At 34.7% G+C, this 16210-nt stretch overlaps 2 protein-coding genes across 3 annotated transcripts in view; one reads left to right on the forward strand and one right to left on the reverse strand.

Annotated features, from left to right (window-relative positions):
- LOC132040907 (bidirectional sugar transporter SWEET4-like) overlaps positions 1-3435 on the reverse strand; it is a 6326-nt gene extending 2891 nt beyond the window's left edge. Inside the window, exon 1 of the mRNA XM_059431594.1 lies at positions 3411-3435. Coding sequence (XP_059287577.1) covers positions 3411-3435 — 25 coding nt within the window. The remainder of the gene's footprint in view (positions 1-3410) is intronic.
- LOC132040922 (bidirectional sugar transporter SWEET4-like) overlaps positions 1-12587 on the forward strand; it is a 21643-nt gene extending 9056 nt beyond the window's left edge. Inside the window, exons 1-5 of one of the 2 annotated variants that reach the window (XM_059431606.1) lie at positions 8959-9025; positions 9115-9151; positions 10634-11012; positions 11437-11556; positions 12341-12587. In XM_059431606.1, coding sequence (XP_059287589.1) covers positions 8980-9025; positions 9115-9151; positions 10634-11012; positions 11437-11556; positions 12341-12517 — 759 coding nt within the window. In that variant the 5' untranslated portion in view covers positions 8959-8979 and the 3' untranslated portion in view covers positions 12518-12587. Of the gene's footprint in view, positions 1-8958; positions 9026-9114; positions 9152-10633; positions 11013-11436; positions 11557-12340 lie in introns of those variants that run through there. The other variant, XM_059431607.1, reaches the window with a different exon arrangement.
- Positions 12588-16210: the final 3623 nt, after the last annotated feature.

The raw sequence follows: 16210 nt of genomic DNA on the forward strand, positions 1-16210 counted from the left end.
ACTCCGTTTACCAACCGACAAATGTTGTAATTATTCTAAGAGGAATATTTCCATGATGAAAGGGATAACGATAATGCTAAGAAAGAGTATACGTCCATATTAAGTACGACAAAGATGATTCCTTGACTAAGGTGAGGAATATGATCTTATAATGATAACGACGCGAGTCGAAAATAAGAAAAGGTCTACGATAGATATCTTGACGATATGTTCGCTATATAAAATGAATATACGGAAATGTTAAACAATTTCTTGATATCTGACTTTATTATAGGGAATGAGCTCCATACCAAAGGTTCTAGGAAGATGGAACTATACCTTATGACCTACGTTGAATGTTTTTCTCTATAAATGACACTTTTCATTGGTAACTTCGCCTTATGATACACGTATATGTGCATCTTGTTTATATGATACATGTATATGTGGGGAATGGGGAGAACAGCGTGTCCACGATTGATTAGTGGCTTATCATCCGGACGCGGGATGCCGGACGCGGGATATGGGAGAGCGGCGCGGCGTCTGTCTATGTGATCTATGATATATGTATGTAATATGTTGGGACCTTTGTTGGGGAGGGGGTGGGAGAGCGATGAACTCGCGTACGTGAACGTAAGTAAAGAACACCGTTCTTAAATGCTCGTTTTCTCTCGTATATATGATATGTATAATATGTTGGGACACCGTTGGGGAAGGGGGTGGAGAGCCGACGGACTCGGCGTACGTGAATGTAAATAAAGGACACCGTTCTCCGAAATGTTACTCGTTTTTTGTATATGTAAATAAGAAGTACCGTTTTACGGAAAGAAACTAAGTATGCATGGCATCCGCCCGAAAGGCACTCACATGTATGCCGGTTATGTATAACCTAAATAAGCTCCACGTGTTTGTACCGTTATTAGTCATCTTGCATATGCCTTTATCATGTTACTATTCATGTCTTACATACTCGGTCAATGCTCGTCACGACCCCAACTTCGGGGCTGCGTTCGTGCCGCAGGTGCACCCGAACGAATGAAGCTAGCACACAAGACGTTCCGGCGGGGGTTGGTAGGCTCAATTGTTGGAGTCTTTGTAGGAGTCGAGTATATGAGCCATGATGTTCGTTCGGTGTTGACTTTGCGAAGACGAGTCAAGGGTATAGAGGGACAACTTTGTAGACGGTTTCGCCGATTAATATGTTATTATGTCTCATGTCACGGATCCCGCCACATGATGATAGACTTTACTTATAGAAAAAAATAATCTTTGAGTCCACTATGTATTCTATTTTTAATTGATACGAAATTTATCTATGTAATAAGAGTCGGAGGGTTCGCTCGGCTCCGGAGATGGGGTCGGGTGCCCGTCACACCACGATCAAGATTGGGGTGTAACAAAAGTGGTATCAGAGCAGGTCGGTCCAAGGGTTGTCTGCAAAGTCGTGTCCGGTATAGTCCTGTTTATGAGTGTGAAGCCGGCCACATTTGACCCGAGGTGGGCCCGTTGTCCCCGGATTTTCTTTAGTACTCCGTTTACCAACCGACAAATGTTGTAATTATTCTAAGAGGAATATTTCCATGATGAAAGGGATAACGATAATCTAAGAAGAGTATACGTCCGTAAGTACGACAAAGATGATTCCTTGACTAAGGTGAGGAATATGATCTTATAATGATAACGACGGAGTCGAAAATAAGAAAAGGTCTACGATAGATATGTTGACGATATGTTACGCTATAAAAATGAATATACGGAAATGTTAAACAATTTCTTGATATCTCAACTTTATTATAGGGAATGGCCATAAAGGTTCTAGGAAGATGGAACTATACCTTATGACCCCGTTGAATGTTTTCTCATAAATGACACTTTTCATTGGTAACTTCGCCTTATGATACACGTATATGTGCATGCTTTGTTTATATGATACATGTATATGTGGGGAATGGGGAGGGCAATTTGTGTCCACCGATTCAGGTGGCTTATCAATCCGGACGCGGGATGCCGGACGCGGATATGGGAGAGCCGTACGCGGCGTCGTCTATGTGATCTATGATATATGTATGTAATATGTTGTAGGACAACGTTGGGGAGGGGGGGTGGGAGAGCGATGAACTCGCGTACGTGAACGTAAGTAAAGAACACCGTTCTTGAAATGCTCGTTTTTACGTATATATGATATGTATAATATGTTGGGACAACGTTGGGGAAGGGGGTGGGAGAGGCGACGGACTCGGCGTACGTGAATGTAAATAAAGGACACCGTTCTCCGAAATGTTCTCGTTTTTTGTATATGTAAATAAAAATTACCGTTTTTACGGAAAGAAACTAAGTATGCATGAAGTCCGCCCCCGAAAGGCACTCACGTAATACGAGGTTATGTCTAACCTAAATAAGCTCCACATGTTTGTACCGTTATTAGTCATCATATGCCTTTATCATGTTACTATTCATGTCTTACATACTCGGTACAATGCTACGTCACCCGGCCCTCTTCTTCGGGGTTTGCGTTCATGCCGTGGTGCACCAGACGAATTGAAGCTAGCATACAAGACGTTCCGAGCGGGGTTGGTAGGCTCCAATTGTTTACGGAGTGTTTCGAGTCGAGTATATGAGCCATGATGTTCGTTCGGTGTTAGAGACTTTGCGGAAGGTAGTCGAAGGGTATAGAGGACAACTTTGTAGACGGTTTCGCCGATTAATATGTTATTATGTCTCGTATCACGGATCCCACATGATGATAGACTTTACTTATAGAAAAAAAATAATCTTTGAGTCCACTATGTATTCTATTTTTAATTGATACGGGAATTTATCTATGTAATAAGAGTCAGAGGGTTCGCTCGGCTCCAGAGATGGGGTCGGGTGCCCATCACACCCTGATCAAGATTGGGGTGTGACAATATTGTCCCGATCTATTGCTTGAAATTCTTTGTTAAACATCCAAGACCTACCTACTATAAAACACTTGTCATGTCTGGGACCGGAAAGGAGCTACAGTGTGACGTGGGGTTTCGAGCGAATCTAATAGCTTTTGTGTAGACTATGTATTTGTATTAAAATTTTCAGTGCATATACACAAATATTGTGAGAACTCACATAAAAAACAAGCAGATGATTCAATGGTGACGAAGAGGCTCCCAAAGCCCTCCTTTCCGTGAGATGTGGGTTTTAAACCACCCGTGTTATTTATTATTTGTTTTTTGCTTTTCTCCTTTGTGGCTATTTGCATGGATTCTCCTCTTTCCTCTTTTTGCTAGATGCAGAAATTTCTTTATAAAACATTTTTTAATATAAACAATTAAAAAACGGAGAAAGCTATTTTGCTCTCTAAACAAAAGAGACTCATCAGTTTCTTTTACAGAACCAAATATCCTCTCAAACTCAAAATCATATATATTTTTTTTAAAAAAAAAAAGGGTTCTGACTTTTATCGCTGATAACCACTGCCATCGCCTGCCGGGCCAGTGCCCTACCGACTGGTGACTGGAATGTACAATATTCTCTTTCTCTTCTCGTCCTCCTTTTTTTCTTCACTTGTTTGCTTATTTTAGTGTTTTAAGTGGTTTGTTTCCTTTTTTAAATATATATTGAATATCGATACTCCTTCATTAGTTTGACGGTTATTATATATTAGTTTGAGGTTGTTGATATATCTCAAATTTCAAAACCCACTAAAATTGAATCCTGGCTCTGCCTCTATCTGGGACTCAACAAAACAACTCACTCGTGGTTGATCAACACAACAACCTGCTCGTGGTTGACCAACTCACATAATTGGGGTACAAAAACCTGCTCCCTATGTACGTATTTATGTGGCACATTTCCCTTTTTAATTTATCCCAAAAAGAATGTCACCTCTCTATATTAAAAATAATTTAATTTTAAATTTTTTCTTTTACCTTTAATGAGATGATTTACAACCATACAAATATCTAAGGTTTGTTTTGGACTACAAATTTCAAAAGACTTCCTTTCTTTCTTAAACTCCGATCCGTGTCTAGTCAAATAGGACCACATAACTTGAGACGGAGGGAGTAGAATTTAGTAAAATTTACTTGGCATAGCTTATATTATTACCTATTTATGGAACATAACTAAACTTTATAATAATTATATTTAGTAGCTAAAATATAACATATTTACTTCTTATAGCTACTACTTTTTTACCACTCATTTGATAACTTTCCACACTCCTAAATTTAAGCAAAAAAAAAAAAAAGGTCCCTCTCTCCTAGCCCCCTAAATACACGCCATTATGCCCAATATCCCTTAATTTCCTCCAATTTCAAATCAGTTTTACAATAGTTCAACTTCCTTGTATATCTCTAATTAACTACTCATTAATTTCACCCATAATTCAAATCTCATTCCCCAAAAAGGTAAGATTCCATACTGATTTTTACGTTTCACCGTGTATTTAACTTATATTTTCGTTTTTTCTTTTTCTTTTTTCGTTTGAATCAGCAATGCAACTCTAAATAATTAATTATCACTGTTTGTTCTTGGTTGTTTTTTGTTAGATTCAAATGAAATGGCTAAGAAATCTTCTACTCCGATGAGGACTAGAGGTATAGAACCCGAATTTTCAATTCCTAATGTTTTGGATTGATATTTTAATAGTTGTTTTTCATATATATTTTGGCTATATTTTTAATTGTATTTTGATTATTATGTTCAATATTACTTATTCGTTTCGTTGACTATATTTCAGATATATTTTTCATATATTTTGACTATATTTAGAAAAATTTCAGAAAAAAAATGTTGCAGTCAAAACGTTGTTACCTCAATTATGAACTCAATTATGACTATATTTTAATTGTATTTTTGATTATTATGTTCAATATTACTTATTCTGGTTTCTGTTGACTATATTTCAAATATATTTTTCATATATTTTGACTATATTTTTCAAAAAATAAAAAAAATAAAAAAGTTGCAGTGAAAACGTTGTTACCTCAATTATGAACTCAACTTGAATTCGATATTTCAACAGATGAATTCAAATATATATATTCGTCGTTTAAAACGAGCCCTGTTCACTGGTTTGATATTGTTATTTTTCAAAGTTTTTTGATGAACTAGTTTTTGAACCCTTTTTTTTTTGGTTAAAAATATGAATGTATTTTTTGAATTCATTTTTTTTTTTGAATTTGTTAGCTGTTTGAATGAGATATGAGATCAGATATGGAATGGGAGGATATTTGCGTGAATCAGGGAACATTAAAAACTGATTTTAATTTAAATTGGAATAGATTTTGTTTCCATAAATATAGCACTTTCAGTTTTCTCAGCGTGTGTATTTCCGTTATATTTATCCTATATTTAAGTTGACGCATCTACTAGCTAAATATAGGTCCTCTAGCTACGAATTGTAAATGTAGAACATGTAGTTATAGGTTGTTAGAAGGAGCTAAAAGATAGCTGTTTGTGAAAATTTTACTAGAATTTATGGTGAAAACTCGTGAATGGGCGTGCGAGTGAGAAAATTGAAGAAGAAGACGTCATTTCTGTTCTTGAGAATTGCTAAGTGGATGGAAAAAAAGCAGAAAGTGATGGAAAAGAATTGAGATTGATGAGAGAAGATCGAGTTCGATTCAATGTGTAGCCGTTTTTGGACCCTTTTAAATATGGGAAAATAGCACTGTATGCCAATTATGGCAAAATATTTATCCGGTTTAGCCCATCTTTTTTTAATTACCCGCTATAGCCACTTTTTCACCCTTCTGTTTTTTCCTTCCTCCTTCATCTCCAGCGAGCTACCAGCTCTTCCACCACAAGCCACCACTGTACAACCTATAACACCCCTTATACATTATGTATAAACCCCTCTCATGTATAGACACCTCTTGTATAAGTTTGTATAATATTGTATATTAGTTTTATACATTATTATACACTTTTATACAAGGTTTATACATTGTATACAATAGGTGTATAAAGTTGTATATTATTGTATAATGTTGTATACAGTAAAAAAGTGTCCATACAGGTGTAATTTAAAAATATGGCTACACAAATGTAATTTTATATGCTGGATTGTACATTACTGAAATTTCCTCTTTAAATATTGCCCAAGTTTGAAAAGTTCTAAATTTTAGTGACTTTAAACCCTTCATAATCAAATTCAAATTCTCGAGGCTGAAGTTTAGACTTTGCCGGTTCAAACCGTGATCTAAAGTTCGAAGAAAGAATTCATTGTTTATTCAAATATTTAGAGTGATTTTTTAATAAGTAGTCTGTATATGTTCTGTCTATTTGACGATATACGATTCCCTTTAAAATTTAATCTGAATGATGAACAAGAATTGGTAGAGCTTATTAAGTTCTCATGGTTCATAAATCATCGTTCTTAGAAACTTTTTGTAATATATTGAATCATTCATGAACACCACATGAAATATTATTATGCACTCCTAAATGCAATTTTGATGAATTTGAAAGAGAAGGAAGAGTCTTGCTAAAATTGATTAAACTTTAAATATTTAAAACGTAAATATATTTTAAATGATGCTTTTAAAAGTGGCTATTTGGTTCCATATCTGATGTGTAGGCAGAGAGAAATACACTTTTCCCACGTATAATAATTTGGTGTTCGCTTTAATTAGAATGGCTTAGGATCGTCCAACCTAGACTGAACTTCATAAATGGCCACTTTTTGGGTCACTAATTTTCTTGTCCCCTTTTTCGAACTTTTACAAAATATAGTATATGAGCTTCACGTACGGAAAAGGAAAAACTTATTGCTATCGGTTCCTAAACTTTAGCCTAGTAGCTAAAGTTTGGTCGTAGTTTCTCATAGGTAGTTCAATTTGTTGTACAAGTTTAAACCAATGGTTTAAAGTTCGAAACTTATGCAACAAAACTTCAGGTCACTGGTTCAACTGCTGACTTGTTCTGTCTAGAAAAAGTGTAACAGCTTGTTGGTTTCGTAAAGATGTCAACTGATTGGCTATTGTTTTACTACATAATTGCTTCTAGTATGGGAGGCCAGTCTAGACTAGTTCATGAAGAGTTTGAACATAAAAAGTTCACCTAAGGTTAAATACTTTGGTCGACATTAAGTTTCTCCATATCTATCTGACGATCCTAGCGATAGAACACCAGTGGAGGAGCCAGGAATTACGCGAAGGGCATGTAAATTTTCTTTTCACTTGTGTTAAGGGTGTACAAAATTAAATATATACTCGTAATAGCAAACATTTAACCTATGTATACCGTGTAATTTTCCGGCGAAGGGTGTGCACCTGACCACCCTTCGCCTAAGGTGGCTCCGCCCATGTAGAACATGGATTATACCACATCGGTCACGGATGAGAACTGCGACTCCTTATAAGACTTGAGCAATCCTCCTCCCTTTGAGCTAGCTTTTGGGGTCAAAGGGAGGAAGATTGCTCAAGCCATATAAAGAGTAACGGATTCTCGTCCGTCACCGATGTGGTATATTCTCTTCAACATGCATCTCTCTTATTCTTCCTAGCTTATTCCAGATCCGCTCTTGTAAAAATGGAAATTGCATCACTTAATTCAGCTAGTAAGCTCATCTTTACTAAATAATAAAGTACTCCCTCCGTTTCAATTTATGTAAACCTTTTTGGAGTACGAGGGTCAAACTTTATAACTTTGACCTTAAGTTTTGACATAGATTTTTCAAGTTTGTAAAAACAAAATTTATATATTTAGAAACTACATAAAAAGTAGTATAAGTCATGATAATTTACAATTCAAATAATTTAGAAACAATGTAAGAAAAACATGGTCAAAGTACCTCGTAGACTCCCCAAATAGTAATAGGTTCACATAAATTGAAATAGAGAGAGTATATTGTTTAATCGAACACATGAAATGTTATATTTAATTAAACCCGTTATTATACAATTACGATGAGCTCAATGATATAAATTATACAAATTATATTCATTATCTACTACTTTTTCTTCCATCGTCTTTATATAAAACAAGAAGAGAGGAAGTACGTAGAAAACTACGGAAGTTCTCTACGGGCTTGAACTGGATAAAGATGAGTTTGGCACCGAAGTCAGGGTGGAACAAGAAAAAGTAATTCCAATCAAAATTGATTTCTTCTCTTATCTCAAAGTTCATGTACTGCAGGGTTAGAGGCGAATTCAATATTTAAATTCAATGGATTCAACTCTTAAATTCTTCGCATTAAATTTATCGCACTGTTAAAATTATGAATTTAGATCTAATATATATTATGACGTTAATAAATTTTTACATATATATATCTATATTCCATATCGAAAATTATGGTTCAGATGAACCGTAGCCAAAAGGCTACATCCGTCCCTGGCCAAGGTTTAATTTGAAGTTGTCTAGCAGTTCCCACAGAGATGCTTCTCTCTCAATTTAGGGTGTGTTTGGTATGAATATTTTTCAGCAAGCGTGTTTCAATTTTTTCATGTTTGGTTGGTCATTTAAAAAAAAATCAGAACAAAAATTCTTTTTTTTAAAAAAAATGATTATCTAATTAAAATATGAAAAACAAGTTTCATAAGTGACATTCCACATTAATTGTCTTCTTCGCGCCCTGTAGCAACACCCCACCTTTACACCCACCCCTATAGCCCGCCCATTTCGCACCACTCCCCTATCATTTGCCCGCACCCCTATTGTTTGCTTAAATTATATAAATGTTTTTGGGCTTTTATTTTTTGCTTACTTATCAAACATCAGAAAATAAATAAGACCTCTAGAAAATCTTTTTTTTTTTTTTATTATTTTTCGTGGAACACATTTTCTTTAGTGCCAAACACAACCTTGACATTTCTTCTTCACCAACCAAACAGCATTGCATGTCATGCAAGGGACAGACATTTGTTGCATGCTAGCTAGCTAGCTGCTTTCAATTAAGTTTTCATTTTTTATGTTGAGAAAAGCCAAAACCAGCCTTTAATTTCGTTTATAAGTTTATCTATCTCTTTTCTCTTTTCACAATTCATCACGTTAAACCTCTTTTGCTAATTCTCAGCTATGGCTTTCAATAAAGAGATTGCTCGTTTTGCTATTGGTGTTATTGGTTAGTTAATTCTTCGTGTAATTCTCCCTCCCTAATTTCTTTTGAGGTCGTAATAGCTGACGTGACATTGATGATTTGTTAATTTACAGGAAACATCACTTCACTCATCTTGTTTCTGTCACCTTTGTAAGCTTCGATTTCCTTTTTTTTATTTTATTTTATTTTATTTTCTTGCATTATTAAGTTTTATGATAAAGGATGTATATCGGAAAAAAGATACTTAGCTACGTCTCATTCATTTAGCTTTGAAGAAAGAATTTTCATTAAGAATATTAAAAATATATAGAAGTATACATACGAAAAGGCCAACGAAATTTAACATTTATTATACACACGTTAAAGTGATTTCGACCTTATATATATAAAGTAATTTTCTGATGAATGGAATTCCTATGAATCCACTAGCGCTACCCCTGCCTCTGCGTATCTGAGAGCAGATGCACCTTCCTATCTAAAAATTTAATGTGACCTTTTTTTAATAGATAACGAGACAAATTTGTTATTCCGTTTAGGGCAAAGGTGTAAATATATCCCTCAACTTTGCGATATAGAGCATATATATCCCCCGTTAAAAAAGTGGTGTATATATACTCTTGTCGTTATAAAATGATGTAAATATACCCTGCCTTTACACAAATAGTGCAAATATACCCTTTTAGCTAACGAGATTTTTTTTTAAAATCATTTAGCTTATTTTTTAATTTAAAAAAATGTCATGTGGCTTTCCAAAAAAAGTCTACTCATTTTTTTTTGAGTAGACATATTTTTCTAATACCACATGGTAATTTTTTTTTTAATGCCGTTCGTTTAAAAAAATATCTCCGTGGCTTTAAAAAAAAATAAGTCTACCCATTTTTTTTAACGAACTAGACCCGATCCACCAGAAAAAAATTATCATGTGTTTAGAAAAATATATCTACTCAAAAAAAATGGGTAGACTTTTTTTTAAAGCCACGTGGTATTTTTTTTTTAATTAAAAAATAAACTAAATGATTTTTAAAAAAAATTGTCAGCAAAAGGGGTATATTTGCACCATTTTGTAACGGCAGGGGTATACTTACACCACTTTTATAACTGGGGTATATCTGCTATAAATCACAAAGTTCAGGGTATATTTGCACCTTTGCCCTTCCGTTTATCTCATCTTACGAAGTCAAACAATTTGTTCTTTGATTATGATTTTCTCAAGTGTTTTTCATATACTCGAATTAATATTGTATTAACTATGACGTATTAGTACTTACACAATTTTCAAATGTCTAAAGTTACTTTAGAAAATTTGAAAACTTTATGTCTGGAAAAAACATAAAAAGAAGTGGTTTGATCCCAGTATATAGTCCGAATCACGTTACATATAATAGGACAGAGGAAATATCGTATACGTGGTTTTTACCTGGGTTGGAGGGAGAGTATTAGTTACGAGTTCCAACAAATCCAATAATTTCTGTTTGGACTCTGTATTTGTATTAGAAAAATCATTAAATATATAAAATAATTAGTTTGCGAACCTAATAACTATGACAGCTATAGATTGAGTGACAAAGTTGAACCCATAAACTCTAAATTCGATTTCAAATTTTTACTCGCGGAAGTTTCAATTTTGAACAGGCCAACATTTATTCGAATATGGAAGAAGAAATCTGTAGAGCAGTTTTCACCAGTTCCATACCTTGCCACATTCATAAACTGTGGCCTTTGGGTACTCTATGGAATACCACTTGTACATCCACACAGCATCCTAATTTTGACCATAGATGGGACAGGACTTGCTATTGAGGTTGTGTACTTGGCGCTATTTTTGTTGTACTCTGAAAGGAAAGAAAGGATGAAATTTTTCCTCATTATTGTTGGTGAGATAATTTTCTTGGCTTCACTTGCTGTACTTGTTCTAACCCTTGTCCAAACACACAAAAAAAGATCTACTATTGTGGGTAGCATTTGCATGGCAGGCAACATTTTGATGTATGCTTCTCCTCTGGTTGTCACGGTAAATAAGTTCCTTTTACTCTCGCCGTTTCAATTTATATATAGCCAATTGCTAGAAAGAAAGTAAATTTTCGATGGACGTTCTCGTCGGAAATATCAGAAACGTTTGCGACAAGTACGATTTCGATGAATTTTCGTTGAAATTTTGCATTTTTCTAGTAGCGGCTGGATTTGTGTCTTATTGCTAACAGAATTTAAAAAATAAAAAAAAGACTTTCGCCACATACCAAAAGTGTCTTTAAAATTAATAGTTTTAAACATGTCATCATGACATTTCTATATATGATTATATTAAGAGCTTTATATTATGCATAAAATGAAAAAAATTCACATACAGAAAAGATGTTTATTTTTTTGAAGCCGATTAAATTGTTTGTTTGTTTGTAATAGAGAAATTAATGACTCGGGTTAATTAATTATTGCAGAAATTGGTGATGAGAAGCAAAAGCGTGGAGTTCATGCCATTCGTCCTTTCCCTTTTCTCTTTTCTGAATGCTGTTAGTTGGACTACTTATGCCCTCATTCGTCTGGATGCCTTCATTCTTGTGAGTATTCCTCTCCATTGCTCCTATGTTATATTCCTCCCCATAGATCAATCTAGTATGGAGTTACTTATAAGTACCTAGGGGTGTTCATGGTTGGTGAAAAAAGACGATTTGAATCGTAAATCGATATTTATTTGGGTTTGATTTGGTTTTAAATTTTGAAAAATCGATGATATTTTTGTTAGGTTTGATCACGGTTAGAGCCGTGGAAGCAACCACTAGTACTTGCATTAAGCGCTACTAAAAAATCATTTTCCCACTTAAATTTTCCATTGAAAAATGTTCAACGGTTATTCCCACGGATATTGAATCAGTGGGGAAAGAATATATTAGTATTTTCACACGAAAAAATTAGCAAGTTTCCTAGCCTTTCGATGAGAACCTGTTTCTTACCATGTGTTTTCCTAGCAAGCTGGTCCGATGAGAATGAGGTGAGAAAATCATGTTTTATAACACAAATTTCTCATTAAATGTCGGTGGAAAAAATCTTTGCTTCTAGTAGTGATGCCTACCCCCTTGGGGTGCAGCTCTTCCCGAACCCTGCTAATGCATGATATTTTATGCACCGGGCTGCCCTTTTTATTTTATTTAGTTTGGTTTTACGAAAAACAAACAAAAGAAATATTGACCCGAACCGACAAATATATACAAATTTTTTATGATTATATACAAACACATACAATTTTTTTTTAATCTCTAGCAACCTTTATTCATTTGATTAACGCTTAGTTAGATAATCTCCACTTTTTTTCTTGGTTGCTAAAATCTCCCGTTCTTTGTTTAGGCATCAAATTCTATGGGAATTGGGCTTGGACTAGCCCAACTTCTGCTTTACGCATGGTATTACAAGTCCACTGAGAGACAGAATGCAGAAAGACAGGCTCAAGGAGAGCTGGGCCTAGCTGAGAAGACGGGCTCTGGCGTTGCTCAAAAGAAGACGAGTAACGATGCAAGAGTTTAATTTAGAGTTTTAGAAAGCGATATTTACTGTGTATAGCTGCCTACTAAAATAATAGCCAATAAATGTATATTTTTTTGTATGTTAACGTATCATATTTTATACATATATACTGTATATTTTTGTATAAATGACTGGCGGTTGTAATTATTGGTGCGAGCGCAGCCAAATGTATAACTTTCTCTTTTAGAAACTTAAAGACTGGGCTTGGTAGGACGAAAATTGTTTGTCAGAAAATAAGTCATTTTTCATTTTTGGTTATCCGAAAATATATTTCAGGAAAATGCCAAAACATTTTCCTCCGACACTGCCTCTTTAGAAATATTTTTTTGTTTCTTACTCGGTGTTTGATATATGCTTTGGGATTCCGACTCTCCGATTCTCGGGAGCAAGTGCACAGATATTTACTTTTGGGTTTCGTATTTAAGACAACTGCATGAGTTTACCAATTTTTATAACACTTTAAACATTTCAGAATCAACTTTAAATTAAATGCGACTAAAGTTGCAAAAATTCGCAGGGGAAGTTATGAATTTGTGTGAAGTTTGGTATATTACTTGTATAAGCAAACTTTAAACATATTTGTTTGAATTTCAGATATACTTAGCTGAAGTTTGTTTGAAAAAGCCTAGTTCTAAACATATGCGATTGAAGTTTAAATTGTCAATATTTGAGCTTCAGATAAGTATGTTCGAAATTGAGAGCAGTTTATTTAAAGTCTGAACTATATGTCTTTATCCTTACTAATATTTTCAAGTTTTTTCAATAACATTTACTTGATTTAAATTCAAAGTTAATCAAGAACACTTCTTCAAACCTTCATAAGGTACATGATTGACATGATGAGATTTTACTGTTGTATACCAAGTTGCAATATGTAATGGGTTTTGAATTTTGGGTCGGATTGGGCTGACCCTTCTTAATTAATTTTATATCATTAATTTTTTTTCTTCTTAAAAATGAGTTATTCACTGGAAAGTGGTTTAGTGACTTTTGTGGAAAAAAAAATGACAGTTACGTGACCATCTGTGAAATTTACCCGAGAGATAGGGCTTTTGTTTTTTTTTTTTTTTTTTTTTTGTTTTTGTTTTTTTTGTTTTTTGGGGTAAATGAGTAGGCTTTTGTCAGAAATATGCCAACATTGCCTACCAGTTAAATAATCTTGAAAAACTGGATATAGTGATGTTGTTTAAGACTCATTAAAGGGGAAAGTAATTAGCAAAAAGATTTTAGAACGTATAACATACAAGTATAAGAACTGAACATTTTGTCCCTAAAATAGTGCCCTTAACAGCCAACAACTCGCAATTAACAACCAAAAGGCAGTATCTTTAGAAGCAATTAGCAAAAATATCTAACAAAATGACATAAACAAGGGTGGAGTATACTTGCAATTGTCAATTCTTGGATAGCAATAGGTGTTTCTTGGAATAGGGGAGGCAGGCTCTTAAATACGGTCAAAAGAACCTGAAACATCAAAATAAGTGGACTCAAAATTAAGAATTAACATAGCAACTAACACTAAATGCAACCTTGTGGTTTTAAATTAAAGAAATCTAAACACCTTTAATTTTATGATCTTAAAAGATGTGGAAAGTTGAAATTAAGGAGTTGCCAAAAAAGAAAGAACATTTTTTTAAACAACCATAAAAAAGAAGACAAATAAATTAAAACGGAGGGAGTATCTGAAATGATGTGGTTGCCTTGGGCTGGGAGAGAAGTCTAGTGGACGTATCGAAATCATTTTGCACAATTGCAACTTTGAATCGTTCGAATAGCTGTGAAATCTCTGTATGTTTCGGATCCACGGTTGAGAAAAATGAGGTTGGCTCTGTGTGTTCGCAAACTAAAAGAAATAGGAACATCATAGTATTGGGAAATATTCACAAATAAACACTTTTAGTACTTCTTTTTTAAAATAAGCTACAATTTCAAAGTTAGTGAAAATAAATCCATTTTCTTGCGAAAATAATCTTTGGATAAATATATCCCAATTAAATTTTTAAACAGTAAAGACCCACTTCTTCATCTTCTTGGCTTATTTCGAACTTCAGAATATTATGTGAAGTTTAGTTTTTGCAACTTAAAATTTCAAGTCTATTTGTATTGTTGTTGCACGAAGCATGCTATACTTTTTTGTAGCAGCCTTTCGTTTGAGATAAAGCTGTAGTTATATTTAGCTAGTTGTTGTGACTATTGTTCTATTACTGGCGGAACCCGCACTAATTTAGGAATCGTATGTTATATTTTTGTCTCAAATTTAATAGTCACTCAAATTACTAGAAATGTAAAAAATATTGATAAAAACAGCTTCGAAAAGTCACATAAAATTAAATTTTTTACGATTTTCCGATGGCAAGACATCTTTATAAATCATTATTGAATATTTCAAATTTTCGGGCGACATCTTAATTAATATGATTCACTTATAAATTGTCATAACCAACCATATCAAATTAGGCGTTGGACCTAACTCACACTCCGAAAACTAGCTCAAGGGAGGAGGATTTGCTCAAGCCTTATAAGGAGCTCAGGGTTCTCGTCAATCACCTATGTGGTATATTGTCTTCAGCCCCCTCCCTGTCACGCCCAGATCTGGACATTCTTTTAATCCAGGGTCCATTGTCCGGTTTGAAGCGTGCACATTCATGAACTGGGGGCATTTTCAAACCCCGTCCCCCTCCATCGGTTCGGGACCACTCAATTGGACCGGAGGCATTCTGTCCCCCTCTTTTTGCGAGGGCCCACATCGGATCGGGCTTGGCTTTGATATCAAAAGCTAACTCAAAGGGAGGAGGATTGCTCAAGCCTTATAAGGAGCCCAGGGTTCTCGTTCATCACCGATGTGGTATATTCTATTCAGATGTGTTTGGAAGGAAAATGTTTTTCATGAAAATATTTTTCTAGAAAATAAGTGGGTCTTTTATTTATTTTCTAATATTAGTAAGTAAGTAAAAAAAAAAATATATAATTTCGAAAGCATTATGTGTAATCTAACACAACACAATAGGGATGCGATGGCGGCAGGAGTGGTGGTTCGAGGGTAGTGGAGGGTAGGATGGTCAAAGGTGGGGGTTGCGTTGGGTGGATGGGAAGGAGACAATAGACTTAAAACATCACTTGTGAAACTTGTTTTCCCTACTCTCATTAAAAAAGTCACTCTCCTCATTATTAAGGAACTTTTTTTTGTAGATACTAAACATGGAAAAGTTGAAAACATTTTCCTCCGCATAGACCAAACATACCTTTAGTAGCATACTTTTAAAGTTATACTCTTTTAAAGCTGAATGTAACTAACTCCATGTGTCACTGTTAATAGCAAAATACTAAACTACCACTATGGTATACTCACCAATTCCTCTCTATAATAACGACCCATTTGGCCGTTATCGAACTTTCTGCAATTCATATCTTAAAACCAACTTGATCAGTTGTGCCGGTTTATTTGCGCTGGAGATTTTTCTATTTAAATTGACCCGTAGTCGAGATGGTAAGGAATTAAAATTGTGTAGGGCCACTGGGCCCAATGCATCGGTACAGCGGGGGGTGGACCGTTGTAGCGGGTCCGCCCCAGCGAAATATGCTCGCTATAGCGGGCTGCTCGAATTCTGAAGTCCCGCCCTAGCGGATCTCACTTCTGATAACATCCAAATTCACTTCTCAAAGAGAAAGTGTACACGGTCCTCGCAATATAAT

The sequence above is a fragment of the Lycium ferocissimum genome, chromosome 12 (assembly GCF_029784015.1).
Source record: "Lycium ferocissimum isolate CSIRO_LF1 chromosome 12, AGI_CSIRO_Lferr_CH_V1, whole genome shotgun sequence".
In the NCBI taxonomy this organism is placed as follows: Eukaryota; Viridiplantae; Streptophyta; class Magnoliopsida; order Solanales; family Solanaceae; genus Lycium; species Lycium ferocissimum.